Source organism: Ammodytes marinus (assembly GCF_949987685.1).
Source record: "Ammodytes marinus genome assembly, chromosome: 3".
NCBI classification, from domain to species: Eukaryota; Metazoa; Chordata; class Actinopteri; order Uranoscopiformes; family Ammodytidae; genus Ammodytes; species Ammodytes marinus.
Genome location: NC_137232.1, coordinates 24,849,207 through 24,871,802, shown reverse-complemented (window position 1 = coordinate 24,871,802; position 22,596 = coordinate 24,849,207). Strand labels below are relative to the sequence as shown.

At 44.3% G+C, this 22,596-nt stretch overlaps 2 protein-coding genes across 2 annotated transcripts in view; both read left to right on the top strand.

Annotated features, from left to right (window-relative positions):
* cluha (clustered mitochondria (cluA/CLU1) homolog a) overlaps positions 1-17,336 on the top strand; it is a 32,933-nt gene extending 15,597 nt beyond the window's left edge. Inside the window, exons 12-27 of the mRNA XM_080025266.1 lie at positions 9,501-9,907; positions 10,772-10,873; positions 11,655-11,755; positions 11,907-12,059; positions 12,148-12,210; positions 12,307-12,551; positions 12,645-12,729; positions 12,815-12,968; positions 13,074-13,213; positions 13,304-13,384; positions 13,467-13,592; positions 13,787-13,908; positions 14,004-14,097; positions 14,192-14,326; positions 14,418-14,491; positions 15,435-17,336. Coding sequence (XP_079881392.1) covers positions 9,501-9,907; positions 10,772-10,873; positions 11,655-11,755; positions 11,907-12,059; positions 12,148-12,210; positions 12,307-12,551; positions 12,645-12,729; positions 12,815-12,968; positions 13,074-13,213; positions 13,304-13,384; positions 13,467-13,592; positions 13,787-13,908; positions 14,004-14,097; positions 14,192-14,326; positions 14,418-14,491; positions 15,435-15,561 — 2,209 coding nt within the window. The 3' untranslated portion in view covers positions 15,562-17,336. The remainder of the gene's footprint in view (positions 1-9,500; positions 9,908-10,771; positions 10,874-11,654; positions 11,756-11,906; positions 12,060-12,147; positions 12,211-12,306; positions 12,552-12,644; positions 12,730-12,814; positions 12,969-13,073; positions 13,214-13,303; positions 13,385-13,466; positions 13,593-13,786; positions 13,909-14,003; positions 14,098-14,191; positions 14,327-14,417; positions 14,492-15,434) is intronic.
* Positions 17,337-19,114: 1,778 nt separating this feature from the next.
* LOC307248771 (lissencephaly-1 homolog) overlaps positions 19,115-22,596 on the top strand; it is a 39,293-nt gene continuing 35,811 nt past the window's right edge. The window contains exon 1 of the mRNA XM_080025270.1: positions 19,115-19,246. The gene's annotated coding sequence lies outside the window, so the exon portion shown is untranslated. The remainder of the gene's footprint in view (positions 19,247-22,596) is intronic.

Here is a 22,596-nt window from a genome sequence, read left to right as displayed (position 1 = left end):
ATGATAGGACCTACGGTTAAGGAGTTATGGCCAATTTGTGGATAGCCCCGCCCCTGTGGCGCCCCCTATGGGTTAATCGCGATAAGCTTCGAGATACATGCTACCACATGACTTCTGCACATACCCAGCAAGTTTGATGATGATTGGACCTATGGTTAAGGAGTTATGGCCAACGTGTTATTAAGCCCCGCCCCTGTGGCGCCCCCTATGGGTTAATCGCGATAAGCTTCGAGATACATGCTACCACATGACTTCTGCACATACCCAGCAAGTTTGATGATGATTGGACCTATGGTTAAGGAGTTATGGCCAACGTGTTATTAAGCCCCGCCCCTGTGGCGCCCCCTATGGGTTCATCGCGATAAGCTTCGAGATACATGCTACCACATGACTTCTGCACATACCCAGCAAGTTTGATGATGATAGGACCTACGGTTAAGGAGTTATGGCCAATTTGTGGATAGGCGGCGCCCCCTATGGGTTGGTCGCGATAAGCTTCGAGGGACATGCTACCACATGACTTCTGCACATACCCAGCAAGTTTGATGATGATAGGACCTACGGTTAAGGAGTTATGGCCAATTTGTGGATAGGCGGCGCCCCCTATGGGTTCGTCGCGATAAGCTTCGAGGGACATGCTACCACATGACTTCTGCACATACCCAGCAAGTTTGATGATGATAGGACCTACGGTTAAGGAGTTATGGCCAATTTGTGGATAGCCCCGCCCCTGTGGCGCCCCCTATGGGTTAATCGCGATAAGCTTCGAGATACATGCTACCACATGACTTCTGCACATACCCAGCAAGTTTGATGATGATTGGACCTATGGTTAAGGAGTTATGGCCAACGTGTTATTAAGCCCCGCCCCTGTGGCGCCCCCTATGGGTTCATCGCGATAAGCTTAGAGGGACATGCTACCACATGACTTCTGCGCATACCCAGCAAGTTTGATGATGTTAGGACCTATGGTTAAGGAGTTATGGCCAACGTGTTATTAAGCCCCGCCCCTATTCACATATTTCACATTTAAAGACTTCCTGTTGATTTTGGGGCGGGGCTTCAAGAGGCTTTTTTGTGGGGCCTGCAAAGATACATTTGGGGTTGTAATTTGGTGCAGCTAGGTATAACACAGCCTGAGCTATGATGAATTGAAGTTTCATGAGGTGCGTATTTACGCGACACTTTGACCCCCAATAGATCCCTGGTTCTCGGACAACTTCCTGACCTTTTCGCAATTCCTTATCGGGCAAGGGTCTTTTGTATTTGAGAAGTGGTTTGACGTCCCTGGCATCAAAACTCTAGGAGCCTTTCGTCGAAATGCGAAAAGATGGTTATGGCGGTTTTAGGCACTACATCCAACATGGCCGACTTCCGGTTGATTTTGGCTATTGACATACAATTGCATTTAGGTGCGCCTTGGGCCATTACATGTTGTCCTGTAATTTCAGGCTTCTAGCCCAATTTTTGAGCATGCATTTCCTGAAAAACAGTTTTTGGCCATAGGGGGCGCTATTTTTGAGATCAAATCCTGAACCACTGATACATTGCAATTTTTTGCAGGTCTGATGGGTACGCCACATATTTTCAACTAATGCATGACGGGAAAGGGGTCAAAAGTCCCATTTTAGATTCCAAAGAATAATAATAATTAAAACTGCAAGCAGTGATGACCGGGCCCTCGCCCACACATGCTGCAAGCCGGAAGCGCGGAATTGTCGGCGACGCGCTCGCCTTCTGCACATACCCAGCAAGTTTGATGATGATAGGACCTACGGTTAAGGAGTTATGGCCAATTTGTGGATAGCCCCACCCCTGTGGCGCCCCCTATGGGTTAATCGCGATAAGCTTCGAGATACATGCTACCACATGACATCTGCACATACCCAGCAAGTTTGATGATGATTGGACCTATGGTTAAGGAGTTATGGCCAACGTGTTATTAAGCCCCGCCCCTGTGGCGCCCCCTATGGGTTCATCGCGATAAGCTTCGAGATACATGCTACCACATGACTTCTGCACATACCCAGCAAGTTTGATGATGATAGGACCTACGGTTAAGGAGTTATGGCCAATTTGTGGATAGGCGGCGCCCCCTATGGGTTGGTCGCGATAAGCTTCGAGGGACATGCTACCACATGACTTCTGCACATACCCAGCAAGTTTGATGATGATAGGACCTACGGTTAAGGAGTTATGGCCAATTTGTGGATAGGCGGCGCCCCCTATGGGTTGGTCGCGATAAGCTTCGAGGGACATGCTACCACATGACTTCTGCACATACCCAGCAAGTTTGATGATGATAGGACCTACGGTTAAGGAGTTATGGCCAATTTGTGGATAGGCGGCGCCCCCTATGGGTTCGTCACGATAAGCTTCGAGGGACATGCTACCACATGACTTCTGCACATACCCAGCAAGTTTGATGATGATAGGACCTACGGTTAAGGAGTTATGGCCAATTTGTGGATAGCCCCGCCCCTGTGGCGCCCCCTATGGGTTAATCGCGATAAGCTTCGAGATACATGCTACCACATGACTTCTGCACATACCCAGCAAGTTTGATGATGATTGGACCTATGGTTAAGGAGTTATGGCCAACGTGTTATTAAGCCCCGCCCCTGTGGCGCCCCCTATGGGTTCATCGCGATAAGCTTAGAGGGACATGCTACCACATGACTTCTGCATATACCCAGCAAGTTTGATGATGATAGGACCTATGGTTAAGGAGTTATGGCCAACGTGTTATTAAGCCCCGCCCCTATTCACATATTTCACATTTAAAGACTTCCTGTTGATTTTGGGGCGGGGCTTCAAGAGGCTTTTTTGTGGGGCCTGCAAAGATACATTTGGGTTATTAATTTGGTGCAGCTAGGTATAACACAGCCTGAGCTATGATGAATTGAAGTTTCATGAGGTGCGTATTTACGCGACACTTTGACCCCAAAAAGATCCCTGGTTCCGGGCTAACTTCCTGATCTTTTCGCAATTCCTTATCGGGCAAGGGTCTTTTGTATTTGAGAAGTGGTTTGACGTCGCTGGCATAAAAACTCTAGGACTAGTTCGTCGAAATGCGAAAAGATGTAAAGTGGCGGTTTTAGGCACTAAATCCAACATGGCCGACTTCCTGTTGATTTTGGCTAATGACATATAAATTGCATTTATGTGCGCCTTGGGCCATTACATGTTGTCCTGTAATTTCAGGCATCTAGCCCAATTTTTGAGCATGCATTTGCTGAAAAACTGTTTTTGGCCATAGGGGGCGCAATTTTTATGCACAAATCCTGAACCACTGATACATTGCAATTTTTTGCAGGTCTGACCTGCCCGCAGAGTTTTACAACTATTGTACCAGGGCAAGTAGGGGAAAAGTCCGATTTTAGATTCCAAAGAATAATAATAATAATAATTAAAACTGCAAGCAGTGATGACCGGGCCCTCGCCCACACATGCTGCACGCCGGAAGCGCGGAATTGTCGGCGACGCGCTCGCCTTCTGCACATACCCAGCAAGTTTGATGATGATAGGACCTACGGTTAAGGAGTTATGGCCAATTTGTGGATAGGCAGCGCCCCCTATGGGTTGGTCGCGATAAGCTTCGAGGGACATGCTACCACATGACTTCTGCACATACCCAGCAAGTTTGATGATGATAGGACCTACGGTTAAGGAGTTATGGCCAATTTGTGGATAGGCGGCGCCCCCTATGGGTTCGTCACGATAAGCTTCGAGGGACATGCTACCACATGACTTCTGCACATACCCAGCAAGTTTGATGATGATAGGACCTACGGTTAAGGAGTTATGGCCAATTTGTGGATAGCCCCGCCCCTGTGGCGCCCCCTATGGGTTAATCGCGATAAGCTTCGACATACATGCTACCACATGACTTCTGCACATACCCAGCAAGTTTGATGATGATAGGACCTACGGTTAAGGAGTTATGGCCAATTTGTGGATAGGCGGCGCCCCCTATGGGTTGGTCGCGATAAGCTTCGAGGGACATGCTACCACATGACTTCTGCACATACCCAGCAAGTTTGATGATGATAGGACCTACGGTTAAGGAGTTATGGCCAATTTGTGGATAGGCGGCGCCCCCTATGGGTTCGTCGCGATAAGCTTCGAGGGACATGCTACCACATGACTTCTGCACATACCCAGCAAGTTTGATGATGATAGGACCTACGGTTAAGGAGTTATGGCCAATTTGTGGATAGCCCCGCCCCTGTGGCGCCCCCTATGGGTTAATCGCGATAAGCTTCGAGATACATGCTACCACATGACATCTGCACATACCCAGCAAGTTTGATGATGATTGGACCTATGGTTAAGGAGTTATGGCCAACGTGTTATTAAGCCCCGCCCCTGTGGCGCCCCTTATGGGTTCATCGCGATAAGCTTAGAGGGACATGCTACCACATGACTTCTGCACATACCCAGCAAGTTTGATGATGATAGGACCTACGGTTAAGGAGCTATGGCCAATTTGTGGATAGGCGGCGCCCCCTATGGGTTGGTCGCGATAAGCTTCGAGGGACATGCTACCACATGACTTCTGCACATACCCAGCAAGTTTGATGATGATAGGACCTACGGTTAAGGAGTTATGGCCAATTTGTGGATAGGCGGCGCCCCCTATGGGTTCGTCGCGATAAGCTTCGAGGGACATGCTACCACATGATTTCTGCACATACCCAGCAAGTTTGATGATGATAGGACCTACGGTTAAGGAGTTATGGCCAATTTGTGGATAGCCCCGCCCCTGTGGCGCCCCCTATGGGTTAATCGCGATAAGCTTTGAGATACATGCTACCACATGACTTCTGCACATACCCAGCAAGTTTGATGATGATTGGACCTATGGTTAAGGAGTTATGGCCAACGTGTTATTAAGCCCCGCCCCTGTGGCGCCCCCTATGGGTTCATCGCGATAAGCTTAGAAGGACATGCTACCACATGACTTCTGCGCATACCCAGCAAGTTTGATGATGATAGGACCTATGGTTAAGGAGTTATGGCCAACGTGTTATTAAGCCCCGCCCCTATTCACATATTTCACATTTAAAGACTTCCTGTTGATTTTGGGGCGGGGCTTCAAGAGGCTTTTTTGTGGGGCCTGCAAAGATACATTTGGGGTTGTAATTTGGTGCAGCTAGGTATAACACAGCCTGAGCTATGATGAATTGAAGTTTCATGAGGTGCGTATTTACGCGACACTTTGACCCCCAATAGATCCCTGGTACTGGGAGAAATTTGAAATCTTTTCGCAATTTAACATCGGGCAAGGGTCTTTTGTATTTGAGAAGTGGTTTGACGTCCCTGGCGTCAAAACTCTAGGACTAGTTCGTCGAAATGCGAAAAGATGTAAAGTGGCGGTTTTAGGCACTAAATCCAACATGGCCGACTTCCTGTTGATTTTGGCTAATGACATATAAATTGCATTTATGTGCGCCTTGGGCCATTACATGTTGTCCTGTAATTTCAGGCTTCTAGCCCAATTTTTGAGCATGCATTTGCTGAAAAACTGTTTTTGGCCATAGGGGGCGCAATTTTAGAGATCAAATCCTGAACCACTGATACATTAAAATTTTTTGCAGGTCTGATGGGTCCGCAAACTTTTTCAACTAATGCATGACGGGAAGGGGGTGAAAAGTGCCAAAAAAGAGTCGGAAAAAGAATAATAATAATAATTAAAACTGCAAGCAGTGATGACCGGGCCCTCGCCCACACATGCTGCAAGCCGGAAGCGCGGAATTGTCGGCGACGCGCTCGCCTTCTGCACATACCCAGCAAGTTTGATGATGATAGGACCTACGGTTAAGGAGTTATGGCCAATTTGTGGATAGGCAGCGCCCCCTATGGGTTGGTCGCGATAAGCTTCGAGGGACATGCTACCACATGACTTCTGCACATACCCAGCAAGTTTGATGATGATAGGACCTACGGTTAAGGAGTTATGGCCAATTTGTGGATAGGCGGCGCCCCCTATGGGTTCGTCACGATAAGCTTCGAGGGACATGCTACCACATGACTTCTGCACATACCCAGCAAGTTTGATGATGATAGGACCTACGGTTAAGGAGTTATGGCCAATTTGTGGATAGCCCCGCCCCTGTGGCGCCCCCTATGGGTTAATCGCGATAAGCTTCGAGATACATGCTACCACATGACTTCTGCACATACCCAGCAAGTTTGATGATGATAGGACCTACGGTTAAGGAGTTATGGCCAATTTGTGGATAGGCGGCGCCCCCTATGGGTTGGTCGCGATAAGCTTCGAGGGACATGCTACCACATGACTTCTGCACATACCCAGCAAGTTTGATGATGATAGGACCTACGGTTAAGGAGTTATGGCCAATTTGTGGATAGGCGGCGCCCCCTATGGGTTCGTCACGATAAGCTTCGAGGGACATGCTACCACATGACTTCTGCACATACCCAGCAAGTTTGATGATGATAGGACCTACGGTTAAGGAGTTATGGCCAATTTGTGGATAGCCCCGCCCCTGTGGCGCCCCCTATGGGTTAATCGCGATAAGCTTCGAGATACATGCTACCACATGACTTCTGCACATACCCAGCAAGTTTGATGATGATTGGACCTATGGTTAAGGAGTTATGGCCAACGTGTTATTAAGCCCCGCCCCTGTGGCGCCCCCTATGGGTTCATCGCGATAAGCTTAGAGGGACATGCTACCACATGACTTCTGCGCATACCCAGCAAGTTTGATGATGATAGGACCTATGGTTAAGGAGTTATGGCCAACGTGTTATTAAGCCCCGCCCCTATTCACATATTTCACATTTAAAGACTTCCTGTTGATTTTGGGGCGGGGCTTCAAGAGGCTTTTTTGTGGGGCCTGCAAAGATACATTTGGGTTATTAATTTGGTGCAGCTAGGTATAACACAGCCTGAGCTATGATGAATTGAAGTTTCATGAGGTGCGTATTTACGCGACACTTTGACCCCAAAAAGATCCCTGGTTCCGGGCTAACTTCCTGATCTTTTCGCAATTCCTTATCGGGCAAGGGTCTTTTGTTTTTGAGAAGTGGTTTGACGTCGCTGGCGTCAAAACTCTAGGACTAGTTCGTCGAAATGCGAAAAGATGTAAAGTGGCGGTTTTAGGCACTAAATCCAACATGGCCGACTTCCTGTTGATTTTGGCTAATGACATATAAATTGCATTTATGTGCGCCTTGGGCCATTACATGTTGTCCTGTAATTTCAGGCATCTAGCCCAATTTTTGAGCATGCATTTGCTGAAAAACTGTTTTTGGCCATAGGGGGCGCAATTTTAGAGATCAAATCCTGAACCACTGATACATTAAAATTTTTTGCAGGTCTGATGGGTCCGCAAACTTTTTCAACTAATGCATGACGGGAAGGGGGTGAAAAGTGCCAAAAAAGAGTCGGAAAAAGAATAATAATAATAAAAAGAATAAAAATCGTACCGATTACAATAGGGCTTTCGCACATGTCTGTGCTCGGGCCCTAAAAAGAATAAAAATCGTACCGATTACAATAGGGCTTTCGCACATGTCTGTGCTCGGGCCCTAATAATCACACCGATTACAATAGGGCTTTCGCACATGTCTGTGCTCGGGCCCTAATTACCATATGTAAGAGTTCGTGCACAGAGGGGATTGTCGGGAAAGAGATGGCTGCTTGAGGAAGCTCCCACATTTCAACAAACAAGTTGCATATTTGCATAACGTACTTAAGTGTTACCATTTTGTGCAATAGTAGCTATTAGGGATGGGCACGAGTTTTTTCGCTACTCGTGTGATCGCTTGCATTCCTCGAGGATCAATCGATTCCTCGTTAAACTTTTTTCTATTTTTAGGACGCAACGCATCTGTCTACAGAACAACGGTTGACCGCAATAAAGCGCTCAATGCTTATGTCAAACAGTCACAGTTGCCATATGATATTAAGGATTTATTTTCCACAAGTTTAAAACACATTTTCCTAACTGAAAGTAATTAAATAAGCGGGCCACAATTTAAACCGATCGAGTAGGTCTGCGGTGGAGAGAGAAAAAAGAGAGAGAAAAAAAGCATGGGCTGTAGTTGGCTAACATTCAAAATAGACATTTAAAATAAGAAGGGCAGCAAATACAATAAAATTATTGTCCTACAATTTAAACACATAGATAGGCTAAATAACTCACCAAAGCAGTAGAAGTAGTAGGCTTGTATATCCAACCGCGTAATGATCACTCCTGTCCGTGACTAATTACCGCGACTAATTCCTCGTTAACGGAACGTTACACCGTCGGCTTTTGAATCTCAATCCTATATTCCATAATAAAGGCTTCTTAAATGTCGTTTGCTCGAATGTGCCCGAAGTCAGCCTGGCTTCTTTACGTAATTTTCCAAGTTTTCCAGCACCGCATTCAGCTCCGCGGTGCTGTGGAGACCACACACTGGCTGCGCTGCACGGAGGTGGCAGTTATTTGCGGTTTCTGTTTGACACAACGCTTAGTTTATTTAACTTGGATCAAAATATTTAATTTTGTTAAACTTTATATCCGTTTTGTACACGTATATAACATTTTAAAATAGGGGCGGCCCGCCGGCCGGCCTAAAGGCTACAAACACTAAAAAAAACAAAAAACTATTTTCCTCATCCACCAATCGAGATCATTTGAAACGAGGAGTACTCGAGTACTCGATTACTAACGCCCATCCCCAGTAGCTACAGAATATATACTGTGCTGTGTAATAACAGGGTCGAAAAACGGGGAAAAAGTCGCGGCTTGTAGGCCGAAAAGTACGGTATATTATAACAGCGATCGGGACTGCATGTACATACTCACACACGGGTGATTCACATTTAAACTCAGATAAACACGTTTCCATGTGGAATGATCGCTTACTGCAGCAACTTGCATGCTCACACATCTGACCGAGGGAGAAGAGAAAGGAAACTTACTAAACAGGCTCTCTGTCCGACTGACGTCATGGCCCTAACTGACAGCTATCCACACTGAACAAAACACATCTTAACACACTGTAAGAAATAACAACACTGTAACTTATGAACGTTGGGGCCTTTTCTACAATGGTCGCTACTCGCTACTGTCTGCCGTGGAATCAAAACAAACCCTCTAGTTGAGAATGCGCAATACAGAAGCAGACGGCAAACAGACAGGTCTGTCGGCCAATCAAATCGTTCGGTCCGAATAATATCATTGTTTGAAGTTTTCACAAAATATTATGAGATTGAAATAATTGTTTGTTTTTTACTCCTGGTGGGTCTGTCTTGCATACCATTTTAACCTAATCCAAAAAAAGTGTAAAAATGCAACAAAGGTAAGGGTAGCTTTAAAAGTATTTTTTTTTTAAATGCGTCAGAATTTCCATAATATCCTCCTACTTTGCCAGAATGGCCTGACGTTGGCATTCAATTTCCTTTTAAGTGGCATTAAAAAGTCTTTAATTTAACTTGGAGTCCCCTGGTTTCAACAAGTACTGTTGATTCTCTCCCACAGATATCTTCTCTTCATGAAGATGGCAGCATTGCAGCTCATGCAGCAGAAAGCAAACAAGGACACTAAGACTGCTGCGCCAGCCATCACAGAGGCAACATCAGAAAGCAACGCAGAGACGACCCAGACAGAGAGCGCTGCTTCAGATTCTCCCAGTGTTACAGATGTCTCAACGCACACCACAAGCCAGACAGAAAACAACTCCACTGTTGCTTCAGAGGCAGTGACTGACGGGGTAGAAAACTCCTCCTCGAAGCCCGCCACAAACGGGCCTCTAGACCTCGTAGCCACTCAGAACGGAGAATGCAAGGGCCCGCTGGATGGTAAGGAGCTTGAGGAAAGTATTCCAGGATTAGCTCAGGCCAAAGAGCTGGCGGAGACCTTAGTTGCCGAAGATGGATCTTGTATTGGTATGTCCCATAAAAAGAATCCCCAAAAACACAAGGCCATGATGATGCAGGGAGGGCTACTCTGGTGGATGATTGCATAGAAAAGGAGTATTTAACCAGCATATTATAGAAAGGGCAAGTGTGTGTCAATGGCGTTAGAGCATTAAATATCATGCACTGTGTTGTAGTGGCTTCTTTCCACCAGGCTAGCTGTCCCTGCTCAGTCCCACAGCCTGCAGTGGGGACAAGTTTTGGCATCCAAATCAACCCATCCCTTTTTTGTTTTTGCTGTGGGGTTCAAATGTACAAACTCACTAATCACTTGCCATGTTCATTAATCCAAATTTGTATCTGGAATGCAGAAATCTCATTTTAAATGATTTTGTGTGCTGCTCAATTGATCCTGAATTACATTAACTTGCTTGTGAAACAGATTGAACCAATTCTTCACCCTTTAATTTAAAATGTTGGCGGGAGGTTGACTAAGGCCATGTCTACAGCTAGCTCATCCATTCATTAGTTTATCATCTCACAAAATAAATAGAATTGCAAAACTAATGGTGTTACGCAAATGTGGGATCAGCTCTATTGGCTCATTAACTCTAATATACTTTGCTGTTAACACACCAGAGTGCTCAGTCTCTATTGATCCAACAGTTAAATATAAATAAGATAAGTAAAAAGGGAAGCACTGACCTCTTTTCATTTTTGAGCCACAGCACCAACTGCCTAAGAGCAACTCAGTTTTTGGATTTAAAAAAACAAACCAACTCCTGCTTAATGTTATGCATCATAATTACATGTTTTAAATGTTGGTGTGAAGTGTCTACTTTTCTTTTTATAACATTTCTGCATCTTTTTTCTTGTGATCCCAAACACAAACAGATCCTAAAAGCCGTGAGGTTGTACTCAATGCCTGCAAGGCTGTCGGCTCCATCAGTAACACGTCCTTTGACATTCGCTTCAACCCCGACATCTTCTCCCCAGGTAAAGCTACGGCAATGACGATTTAATTTATGTTACAGCAGCATTGTGTTCCTTGTAATAACACATTATTTTACTGATATTAAAATGCGTATGTAGCCATAAAAAGGAGGCAGTTGTGAATCAGGAGTTCTTTACACTGACGTCATACCCCCAGTGATAGGGAAATACTTGAACACTCCTGTTTTTGTTGGATTATTCAGGCTCATAATTGATGATACATAGAGAGGATTTTACGGTAACTTTAGATAAAGTCAAATAAAGATTGTATTACGACTAGACATTCACAGACACAAACGGGAGATTCCATGCTCAGCTCATAGCTTTTTGACATGATCAAAACTGATGTAAGCCGATATCACGAGAAACGACAAAGCAATACTGACCAGTACTTGAGTAAATGCTGGCAGCAACTATCCCTTGTCTACCGTGTGTCTGCAATACGTTATCAAACTGCAGCGTAAAGCTTAGAAAATAATAAAACTAATCCTTTTTAGATGAACAGCAGCCAAGATATGTAACTGTCAGATCTGTCACTGTCTAGTTTCCTTCTTGCCTGTACTCATTATTTAGGGCATTATGAGCACCGACATGCCAGTAAGTGTGTGTGTGTGTGTGTGTGTGTGTGTGTGTGTGTGTGTGTGTGTGTGTGTGTGTGTGTGTGTGTGTGTGTGTGTGTGTGTGTGTGTGTGTGTGTGTGTGTGTGTGTGTGTGTGTGTGTGTGTGTGTGTGTGTGTGTGTGTGTGTGTGTGTGTGTGTGTGTGTGTGTGTTTTGTTGAACCAGGGGTGCGTTTCCCAGACGACAGCGCAGATGACATCAAGAAGCAGAAGCAGCTTCTCAAAGATGCCGCTGCCTTCCTGGTGTCCTGTCAGATCCCATCACTGGTCAGTGACACAAAACATTTGCACCGATCCAGGCTTCTTATAGTTGCAGACTTTTCTGGATTGTATATCTGAGTTTTAAGCCAATGTTTGTGTCTGTGTGTTTGATGAGCAGGTTAAAGACTGTTTGTGTCTATGTGTGTTTGATGAGCAGGTTAAAGACTGTTTGGACCACAGCGCTCTGCCCATGGATGGAGCCACACTGACCGAGGCCTTGCGCCAGAGAGGCATTAATGTACGCTATTTGGGCAACGTCCTGGAGTTCGTGGACAAGACCCCTGCCAAAATCCAGCTGGAGCATTTCTATGTGAGTGTGATCCCCTGAACCACAGCTGTCGCACACTTTCTGTCCTTCTGTATGGTCATTCTCATATTTCCTTTTCCCATTCCTTCAGAGAATAGGAATCAGTGAGCTGATCACTAGATGTGCAAAACACATCTTCAAGACTTACCTCCAGGTTGGTAACATTCAATATGAATCTTCTAGAAACTTTTGAAAAAGACAATGCTACAGTTATTTAGATCACCATATTTTCTATTTCCTCGTCATGTAGGGCGTGGAGTTGTCTGCCCTGTCTGCCGCTGTAAGCCATTTCCTGAACTGCTTCCTGAGCTCCTTCCCCGACGCTGTTGCCCACCTGCCTCCTGATGAGTTGGTGTCGCGACGCAAAAACCGCAAGCGCCGCAACAGGGTGCCTGGCGGTGGCGACAACACGGCGTGGGCGAGCCTTACGCCCAGCGAGCTGTGGAAGAACATTGCCTCTGAGGCCCAGAGTTACTATCACTATACCATCCAGTGGTGAGCGCCCCATCTGTTGAAAATGCTCTTTTACGCTTCAGCATCTCCATTTTATGTGTCTGTCTGTGACAAATAACATGTTTTCTTGCGCAGTGAAAGTGTGGACCAGGTGGTGGAGAAATACGGCCTCCAGAAAATCACTCTGCTCAGAGAAATTTCCATCAAAACTGGCATCCAGGTAACACTCATTTAGCCTATAGCCCCCTACGCCTCTTTACCAACTCGCCTGTATAACGTTTCCTCTACTTTTCTCTGCCCTCTAGATTCTGATAAAGGAGTATAACTTTGACAGCCGTCATAAGCCGGCCTTCACAGAGGAGGACATCCTGAATATTTTCCCTGTTGTGAAGCACGTAAACCCCAAAGCCTCAGATGCCTTCCACTTCTTCCAGAGCGGACAGGCCAAAGTACAACAAGGTGAGACATATTTGCTCAAAAGATTGAATCATAAGTAACTTTGAGAGCTCTTGTTTTGTTGAAGCAAGCAAACCAGTTCAACTACCTTCCCAAATTCATTTCCAGGTTTTCTGAAGGAGGGCTGTGAGCTTATCAATGAGGCTCTCAACCTTTTCAACAACGTGTACGGAGCCATGCATGTAGAGATCTGTGCCTGCCTGCGCCTGCTGGCGCGCCTTAATTACATCATGGGAGACCATCCAGAGGTGGGCAGATATATGGCAACTCTGACTTTGACAGACAAATGTCCCCTCGATCTCACGTCACTGAGTAACATTTGTGTGTTTTCCCTGCAGGCTCTCAGCAACCAGCAGAAGGCTGTTCTGATGAGTGAGAGAGTCCTCGGCATCGAGCACCCCAACACCATTCAAGAATATGTGAGTTATTGCACCAAATGTATTTAATCTTCACACTTGAGATGTTTAATATCCCTATAAATCTATATTTTTATTTCATCAGATGCACTTGGCCCTTTACTGCTTTGCAAACGGGCAGCTGTCGACCGCCCTGAAGCTGCTTTACCGTGCCCGTTACCTCATGTTGGCGGTTAGTGGGGAGGATCACCCGGAGATGGCACTGCTAGATGTGAGTGTGGTCTTTACTTGATCATCCATAATTGATTTAAGTCCTTGGTAAATAATCCAACCTACTGCAAAAAGAAGAAATTTGTTTTGCAATGGCTGCTGTGCTTGTTGAAATTTGTTGCTCAATGGCTGCTGTGCTTGTTGAAATTTGTTGCTCAATGGCTGCTGTGCTTGTTCGTGGCTCTCTCTCCACAGAGTAACATCGGGCTGGTGCTTCATGGAGTGATGGAGTACGATTTATCACTGAGATTCCTGGAGAACGCCTTGACTACCAACACAAAGTACCATGGACCTCGGTCCCTCAAAGTGGCCCTCAGGTGGGGAGAGATTTATCATATGTATGCATATAGTAGGAATTATACTGTCTGCGTGATGATTTACTTTATGTGCCTCGTGTTTTCTTCATTTTAAGCCATCATTTGGTCGCAAGGGTTTATGAGAGCAAGGCAGAGTTCCGTTCTGCACTACAGCACGAAAAGGAGGGCTACACCATTTACAAGAACCAGGTGAGGGTCCTGATAGAATCCGCTTTGCCAGGAGCTGACACACTGATTGTGATGATGTGATTGTCTTAATATGTAATATCTTTTCTCCTCTCAGATGGGAGAGGCGCATGAGAAAACCAAGGAGAGCTCAGAGTACCTGAAGTATCTCACCCAGCAGGCCGTGGCTCTGCAGAGAACCATGAATGAGATCTACAAGAACGGCTCCAGCGCCAGCATCATGCCCCTCAAGGTGACTGAGTCAAGCATGTTGTTGAGCTTCCATCGGTTCGTCTCAAACACCTCGCATTGATGCTATGTTTTCATTTCCTTGTGTTTTACAGTTCACTGCTCCCAGCATGGCTAGTGTCCTGGAACAGCTCAATATTATCAACGGCATCATCTTTATACCACTCAGGTAAAGTGAGAAATTAGCTTTTATATTATGTGTATATGCGATACATAAAGCCCTGAACACCTGCAGGGACATTTTCCAATTGAACTGTAAAATATAATATCACCAAAATGTTAAACTGCAGAAATGTAAACTGCTGCTGCTTCATAGACTGGCGTCTCTCTGCTTTAACTGATAGAGAAATACTCCGTTGACAGTCAAATTGACTTCATACTAGCAGCTTTCGCTGTAGTTCCACCATTTCCTGGTCCCTTTCAAGAAAAAACAGGCCTTTTAGAAGCAGCGCTGCACCAGTTGAGACGTTTCATGTGTGGCCGAAAACGGCAAGAGAGACGCAGCAGTAACAAACGCAGACGCGCTCCAGAGGATGCGTGTCCCAGGCCTAAGTGATGAAATACAGTTGCTGTGCCCTTTCCGCTGTGGTCAAGATAACCCTTGCTTTGCGCTCTCGCTCTCGCTCTCCCTCTTTCAACCTACACTTACACATACTCAAATTCTCACACAATGTTCAAGTCCACGTGCTGGGCATTTAATTACTAACTGACTAGTATTTCTGTTGCCGACTAGTGAGACAGCGGACGTTTAAACGACTACCGTAGTCACACGCATCCCTAGTGAAAATGAACCCGAGATCGAACAAAACAAGGCAGATGTGAAAGCGCCCTACATTTTTGAACACGTTATCAATATCGGTTGTAAGTCGCTTTTTATAAAAGTGTGTGCTAAATGATATGTAATGTTATTTAAGGTATATTAGGTGTAGACAGAGCATGGAAGGATTGGAAGCAGAAGGGGGGCACAATCTACACATTTTATTTGCACGTCAAATAAGCTTCTTATTAAGACATGAGTGAAAATGACCAAAGACCTTCGTGTGGTAGAGCTCTACCAGAAATTATATCTACTGGAAGTCTTGAATTTTGTTATTTTGGTTTTTCCCTTTCAGCCAAAAGGATCTGGAGAACCTGAAGGCAGAGGTGCAGAGGCGACAGCAGCTGCAGGAGCTGGGGAAAATTGAGGAGCCCACTGAGGACATCCCACTGGAACTGGAGGACAAAATTCCCATTGATTAATGTCTGAAAGCCCTCAACACAGATACCTTCTGCGGGGGTAGGTGGGAGGGGCTGTGACGCAGCAGCCATGTCACTTGAGCCTGTGGACCTGAGAACCGAGCAGTCTCGTTCAGCATTTGAAATAAACGGGGGTAGGGGTGGGCCGGGGGCAGTCCAGAGAATAGACTGTATGAACAGTGGGACGAAAGAATTGAGTTTTCCCACATTGTGGGAAAAGGGTAGGGAGGAGAAAGTACAAACAACATAAAATCCATATAACGTGCAATCTGAAAAAAACAACACTACCATCACTACCCCCGGCCCAAAGTGTTGGTATGATATCACGTGAAAAGAGTTTTCAGCCGGGGGTTTGGAGACCAAGGATGACCATGACATTGTATACCAGAGCCTTATCCACTGTACCGTATTCCCCCAGATAATGCTTCTTCTCAGCTCAATCTTCCCACAGAACTGTTAGCCTAGGACCATATCTTTGCCCTGCCATTCCCTAAAGAGCCTCTAAAAGCTGTAGCCTGCAACCCCCACCCAACGGTGCTGTGAATGATGATGCACCGACCCTGTCCTAGAACTCAGGGGTACTTTCTACTGTGCACTAAGACCAGAATACAGTCACAACAAAATTGAGATTTTTCCAAGCGGGGCTTCAGAATGTAAAGTTTCCCTTCTGGCGGCTTCTTTGAGCCACTTTGCAGCTCGCCACTGTCACCCCTGATGGTTAATAAATGTAATCACACTATCATTTGTACTTCTGACATCCCAGGTGGGTGCCCGCTGTGTCCTATGGTTCTTGTTTCTCCAAGCAAGCAAACCAGACAGCGACACATTAGTGAACCCGTTTATTTTTATTTGCTGATAATGTTCTTTTTTTTTAGTTACTAAAATGGATTTTGTAAACATGCACAGGAGAATGAAGGCAGTATTTTAGGCCTGTTGATCATCAATTAATTTAAGCCATGTCTGTTTTATAGAAAAATGTATAGAAGTGGAAAAAGATGTATAAATCTCTATCAGATTTAGACAGGTACTTGATTGATGTTAATGGAAAATTGCATATTTGAAACGTCCACCTTAAGCAGTAGATTTATCTATCAATATACTAGCTGTGTTCAATCTTCTATTTTTACACATTGAAAGAATATGTGCATGTATGTTTGTATGTGTGACAGTGTGTGTGTGTGTGTGTGTCTTTGTGTATTTCAGCAGAAAATCTTTTGGCCAGGGCTGTTGCTGCTTTTGCTGCTGCATAGTTTGAATAGAGGCTAGGCAAAAATTGGTTTTCCAAATGTTTTATTTTTCTACTTATGGTCAACCTGTTGGACGGCTGATGCCTCTTTTCTGAAAACAATCATGGCCACCGATGCTTTATATCTCTCTTATGTGGGAAGTGGTACTGAAATGGACCTCTTCCAAACCATTCGACAGATGTTCAACATCGGCAATAGTGACTGATTTATTGTTGCTGGGTGTTTTTTCTTTTTTCCATTTCTTTGGGTCGTTTTTCATATGTAACCGAGAGAGAGAGAGAACCAGCCAGTAGTGTCTGTTCATTGAGCAGTGTTTAGTGCACTTTCTTGTGTGCTTTGGATGTTTGATCATGTTCACAGCACAACCCTTAGTGGACGGAAAAAGAAGGGCTGCCTCAAGGTGATCTACCAAAAAACAAGACTGATAAAGGTTTGTTTGCGCTTGTATACATGCAATGTATCCCTCCCATGGCAATTTGTTACTCAATTGTTGCCGTGTCTAGATGTATGTGATTAAAGCAATAGAGAGATGGTGCTGGAACTGATTGTTTTTCAAAAATGAAGTTTTTACTTGGTAAATGGATTATTGACTGTACTGGCTGAATAATTTGAAAATAAGGGAGCCATATATACACACACACACACACAGGTGATAACATTACAATTTATGAAGGCGAAACATACACCTTCATTTTTTTGTTTCATGTACAATTTTTTTTCCTATTTAATTCCCTTACTCTCTTGCTCAACAGTAATACCAACAGTGTCCATAGGGTGGCACACCAACATCCGTCTCATTCTGAAGGACATACATTGAATGAGGGAAATTTAATTTGAAGCATTTCTTATAGCAGAAAAAAAGTCCAAAATGATAAGACTGCTACCTGTTAAACATGTTTTGAACCTGTTAAAAGCTCAGCAGCATTATGTCTTATGTCTTTCGGTGTTTTAATGGTTTACGATAAAGGATAAACCCACTACAATGCAGTGATAACATTTCTGTTTTGAGATCTCTAACTGTAATAATACTTGATGTTATTTCAAGTTATTGTCGGCATCAGAGGTGGATGAAAATGATGAGACACGGTGTAACAATATTAGACTAGACTAAGAGCAAAGTGTATTATTTCACTAATGTAATTTGCAGTTACTATTACAATCTAAATGCCTGAAAAGAAAAAGCAAGAGGTATAAATTAACTGAAATTACATATAATTACACCCAATAGATATTAAATATTTATTTAATGTTCAGCTATGGAGCCTGTGCAAAATAGCTTTTGGAGGTATGTGGGGGAAAAGAGTGTAATATCTACAACAGAATATGATGCACTTTGTTTCCCACTACTGATATTGCATTCATTGTGCGTTTGATGCCCAAAATGATGATCTTCTGAGGGTTTTGTGTTTTTCAGCTTATGAAATGTCTTCTACACAAATGCCCCTTAGGGCAAGTGTCTGAATCCGCTTCCCCTGATGATGTGTGGTTATTTGTGTGTAATGCTTTACAAAATAACAATCTAATTATATTTTGGTCTGAGTATGCTTTTTATATTCAAATGAATAAAATGAAACTAGTAAATGTTTTGTTTGGGGTTTTGATAACTCTTAGCCTGTGGTGGAGTGAGCAGTTTTGACAACAAGCATTCTCCAGAATTGCTGACTTAGGTAAAATAAGTAATAGGCTAGCACTGGTCAGAAATACTCGAGTAGAAGAACAGAAAAATATTACTTGCAGTTTTAAACCTCAAAGTACTCATGAGGAGTAAAGAGTTGGTCTTGTCAGAGTGTTGTATTATATGAATAAATACAGACTGGTGTTTTAAGGCTGAGATGGAGCTATTTTTTAGATATATACATAGCCTATAAACTAATGGATAGTTTAATCTACAAGTAAAACTATAAATGGAGATACTCAAAAAAAACATTACAAGCTACTTACACTACTGCAAATTGCTTTCAGCCTGTGTAAGCTATATTCTCAGTGTAAAATCCAAACCTTTAATCAGTAGAAAGAATGGGCCTAAAGGAAAGTCATATAATTTATAATATAAATAATAATTAAGCATTTCAATTGGTATATTGAAAGTAATGTCTAAAGTTTAGAATGTGAAAAGAAAAGCCTTTGTAGTCGTTATTAAACTAATAGTCCTTGGGTTTCTTGAAAGCTGAAAGGAGTGATAGAACCAAGATATATGTTTTTTTCTGTCATCAAAGACGTGCGCGCTCCCTTCAGACCGTGAACGCGACATCCGTGCGCGCGCCCGTCTGAAGGCGAATGCGGTAGCCTCCGAAAAAAAACAAGCAGCGCGCGGCGGAGCGACAAGACGGGCACAGTTCACCTCCACATCACAAGATCACACTGGAGCGGAAATTTCACGCCCTGTCGGGTCGTGTTACCGTTGGAAACGGCTGAGGACACTCACTGCCTTAAACAAAAGGGTGAGTTCAGCTACTTTTCAGCCGCAAAGCCGGCGAGGGTCGAAGAAATGTGGCGTTAGGTGGAGAAAATGACGATGTGGCTGTAATTTCTACACCTCCTTTTTATGTCTCAAAATGGCGGACAGGCCGCTTAGACCGGAGCAGCAGGTACCTTCACAGCGGAGTTCATCCCTGTGTCCGGATAAACACACTACAACAATTCAAGCTCGCTGTATATGTTGACTGTAGCCATTTTAGCTTGAGTGTGTATTATGAGCCTGTAGTCTCTCATTGGTCTAAGTTTGTGACTGCATCGCCGGGAAGCTAACTCTGCTAACGGTAACTTCAGCTAACGACTGGCACATATAGCGTTCAGATACCGGCTGGCGCTGCCGTCAGGTCGAACAAACATCGACGGGGGCCATAGGCGTGTGTGTGTGGTGTGACAAGGCTAAAAACAATAACAGTCACATTTGGCATCCATGTCAAGTTGGTAATAACCAGCAATTAGCCTAGGAGTAGGGTTGGTGCAAGTGTTGTGGCTGCTGTAAAAAGAAAACCTCGATAACAAAATCAAGTTTGGGTCATGCGATGATACAGCTGGCATCTAACGTTATCTGCCCCTGATCACCCGTTTCTTGCTATCATCTAGTCGTTGATATTTTGTACTTAATCTCTGCATCTTCACGTCCCTGCTGCGTCCTATCATGGTAGTAAGCATTGGGAGAGGGCGTACGTGGATTGCTGTTCCTGTGTTTTGTGTCGCATATTAATTGTGCAGCAGATATCATTGCAAATTGAACAACATGCAGCCGTGTTGCAGTTTCCTAACTTGGCATGCTAGTGTTTTTCCTCTGCTGTCATCCCGGTCTATGCTGCTGCATGCTGATGGCTGCTGCTCAGCTGTAGCTCTCAACTGCTCCACGGCTCGATCTGCTTCATGCGGTTTGTTGGCACACGGTTACAAAATCAGGGTGGAGCACATCGGAGGCGATGAGCTTGCTTCTATGTATGTATGTGACGCTACCGAATTTTTACCACCCGTTTGCATGTCTTCTCTCCCGTTGTGTGGATGATTAATCGAGGCATTGCATGCGGGGAATTTGTGGACGAGTGCAAATGATTTGCGGCGGTTGCTCACAAGGTTATGCACTGCATCCGCCAAGATATTCTTCCTAGTACATTTGTGTGATATTGGATATGAAGCCAGGATCATCGGCTTACTTTTCCCAGCCACGCCTGCCTTGCAATTGAATATTGATTAATTGTTTATTTTTGAAGACTCATTCAAAAATAAACATTGGCTTTGTGCTTTCTGCTCAGGGAAATTGTAGTTGACTTGATCCGACTCAAATGCAACCCTTTTGTAGAAGAATGGGGTCCTTATTTTTGCTTGTTAGTAATTTGACAGCCATAATATTACAATATTTTGAGACTATTGTTACTCAATTAATTCTTCTTGGGCAGCACTGATGCAGCAGACTTTATTTTTTTACAACCACCAATGAGAATGCCTGGGTTGTTCCAATGTTAGTTCATGTATTTGTCAACCCAATTATTAAGCATATTTGGTCAACTAAACCCCTTTCTCACACCATTTACTGACTGACCATTCTGTTGAAATGTCTCAAAGTTAAAACTGCAATGCACAGTCCAAGATTGAAACGAACCAGACTGAAATAGTGTCTTGCTAGACTCATTTCCTGTGTTGGGCTACTTGTATTTAAAGGAGCTAATATCAGAACAGCAGCTCCCTTTCTTGTAAAATACAGACATGCTTTTATTCTTAAATAGTAAAGTTACAGTGGTTGTGGTCTGCTGGTTTTGCTTTGCAGCGTTCTCGGTCAGTCTGGGGTTTCATCAAAAGTTGATTTGAATGAGTGCAGCCCAGCAGCACGTCTCTATTCAGTGCCATAAGCAATAGAAACTCAGCTACGCAAATTGTATGAGCTTCGGTCATTGCAAGTGCTGCTTTGCTTGTAGCCAGTTGAAAAACAGGAAATCAAAGAATTTCCTTGATTCTACAATCACAGATCATGTATGTACTGTAGTCCTTCTCTAATGTTGCTGGGGTAGCTTTGCAAAAGTAAAGATGGAAGTATTGCCCTAAAAGAGCAAAATGTACAGTTTGGCTGAGGGGTTTTCCTCTTTATTTGGTGTCAACAGACAGCAGTGTCAGTGAAAATCAGTTTTTCTTTTTGATGGTGTCTGGAGGGCGGATAGATGCCATGTTACACTCCTTCTCTAAACTGAAATGAAACAGAAGTTGACCTTCCAGACAAGGCTGCCCACCAGCTAGAGGGCTGTCAGTTTTAGCTGGCCGCAGGTCATTTATGCCTGTAAATGTACAAATCACCTTTTGACGCACTGTTTGGAAAATAACTTTTTGAACTCTAATAAGCTGTAGAGGCGGAATGTAATTTAAGCAACCAGTTATGGGGGTTGCAAAAGTATCTGAGAGAACTGAAAGGTTTAATTCGAACAGGTTCCGTATTGGCAAATTTGGCAACAGCCACTGACAGATTCAGCACACACCTCCACTCTAAAATTAGAGCGATAATAGTTTTGTACAACAGTGACTTGTTGACATGAACTGAATTCCTTGGGGAGATTTAGATTGCTCTGTCTGAGATGATCGAGTATCCTATGGTTGGCAAGTGGAACTTTGCTTGTAACGGCCTCCACACACATCCTGCGTCTACCTCTGGAGCGCGTCGCCTTACCTTACTGCTGCGTCTCTCGGACTTTTCTCGGACACACATGGAACGTCTCAGCAGCAGCTGCTGCTGCAGCGCTGCTTCTAAAAGCCCTATCTTTCTACATAGAGTTTTCATTGATAATTCCCATTAAAAATGAAGTTCTTTCGTGTCATTTATGATGCATATGATTTATATTGAGTCTAATATTGAGTCTGGACAGTAATCCGTGCGCCCCATTGCCTTTTTCTTTCTTTTTTCTTTTTTTTAAATTTTCGCTTGTTGGAAGTCTTATTTTGAAAGGGACACACCAGGAAATGGTGAAACTACAGCGAAAGCTGCCGGTATGAAGTCAAGTCTGCTCAACTCTCAGCAGAGTATTTCTCTATCAGTTAAAGCAGAGAGACCCGAGAGAGACGCGCGGCTCTCAGAAAAAAATAGGCGAGCCTCCTGAGGTAAAGGGGAGCGTCACTGCAGACGTGCCTCAGACGTGCATCAGCAGTGCGTCTGAGGTTGGATGTGTGCTCGCTCTAGGTTGATTACATGGTCATTGACAAAAAGTCAGACACAGACGCGAGGTAGACGCGCAGTAGAGGTAGGATGTGTGTGGAGGCCGTAACTGTTTGAATGATTGTCATAAACTTTGACAGGCAACACACACTTCAGTCTGGGAGT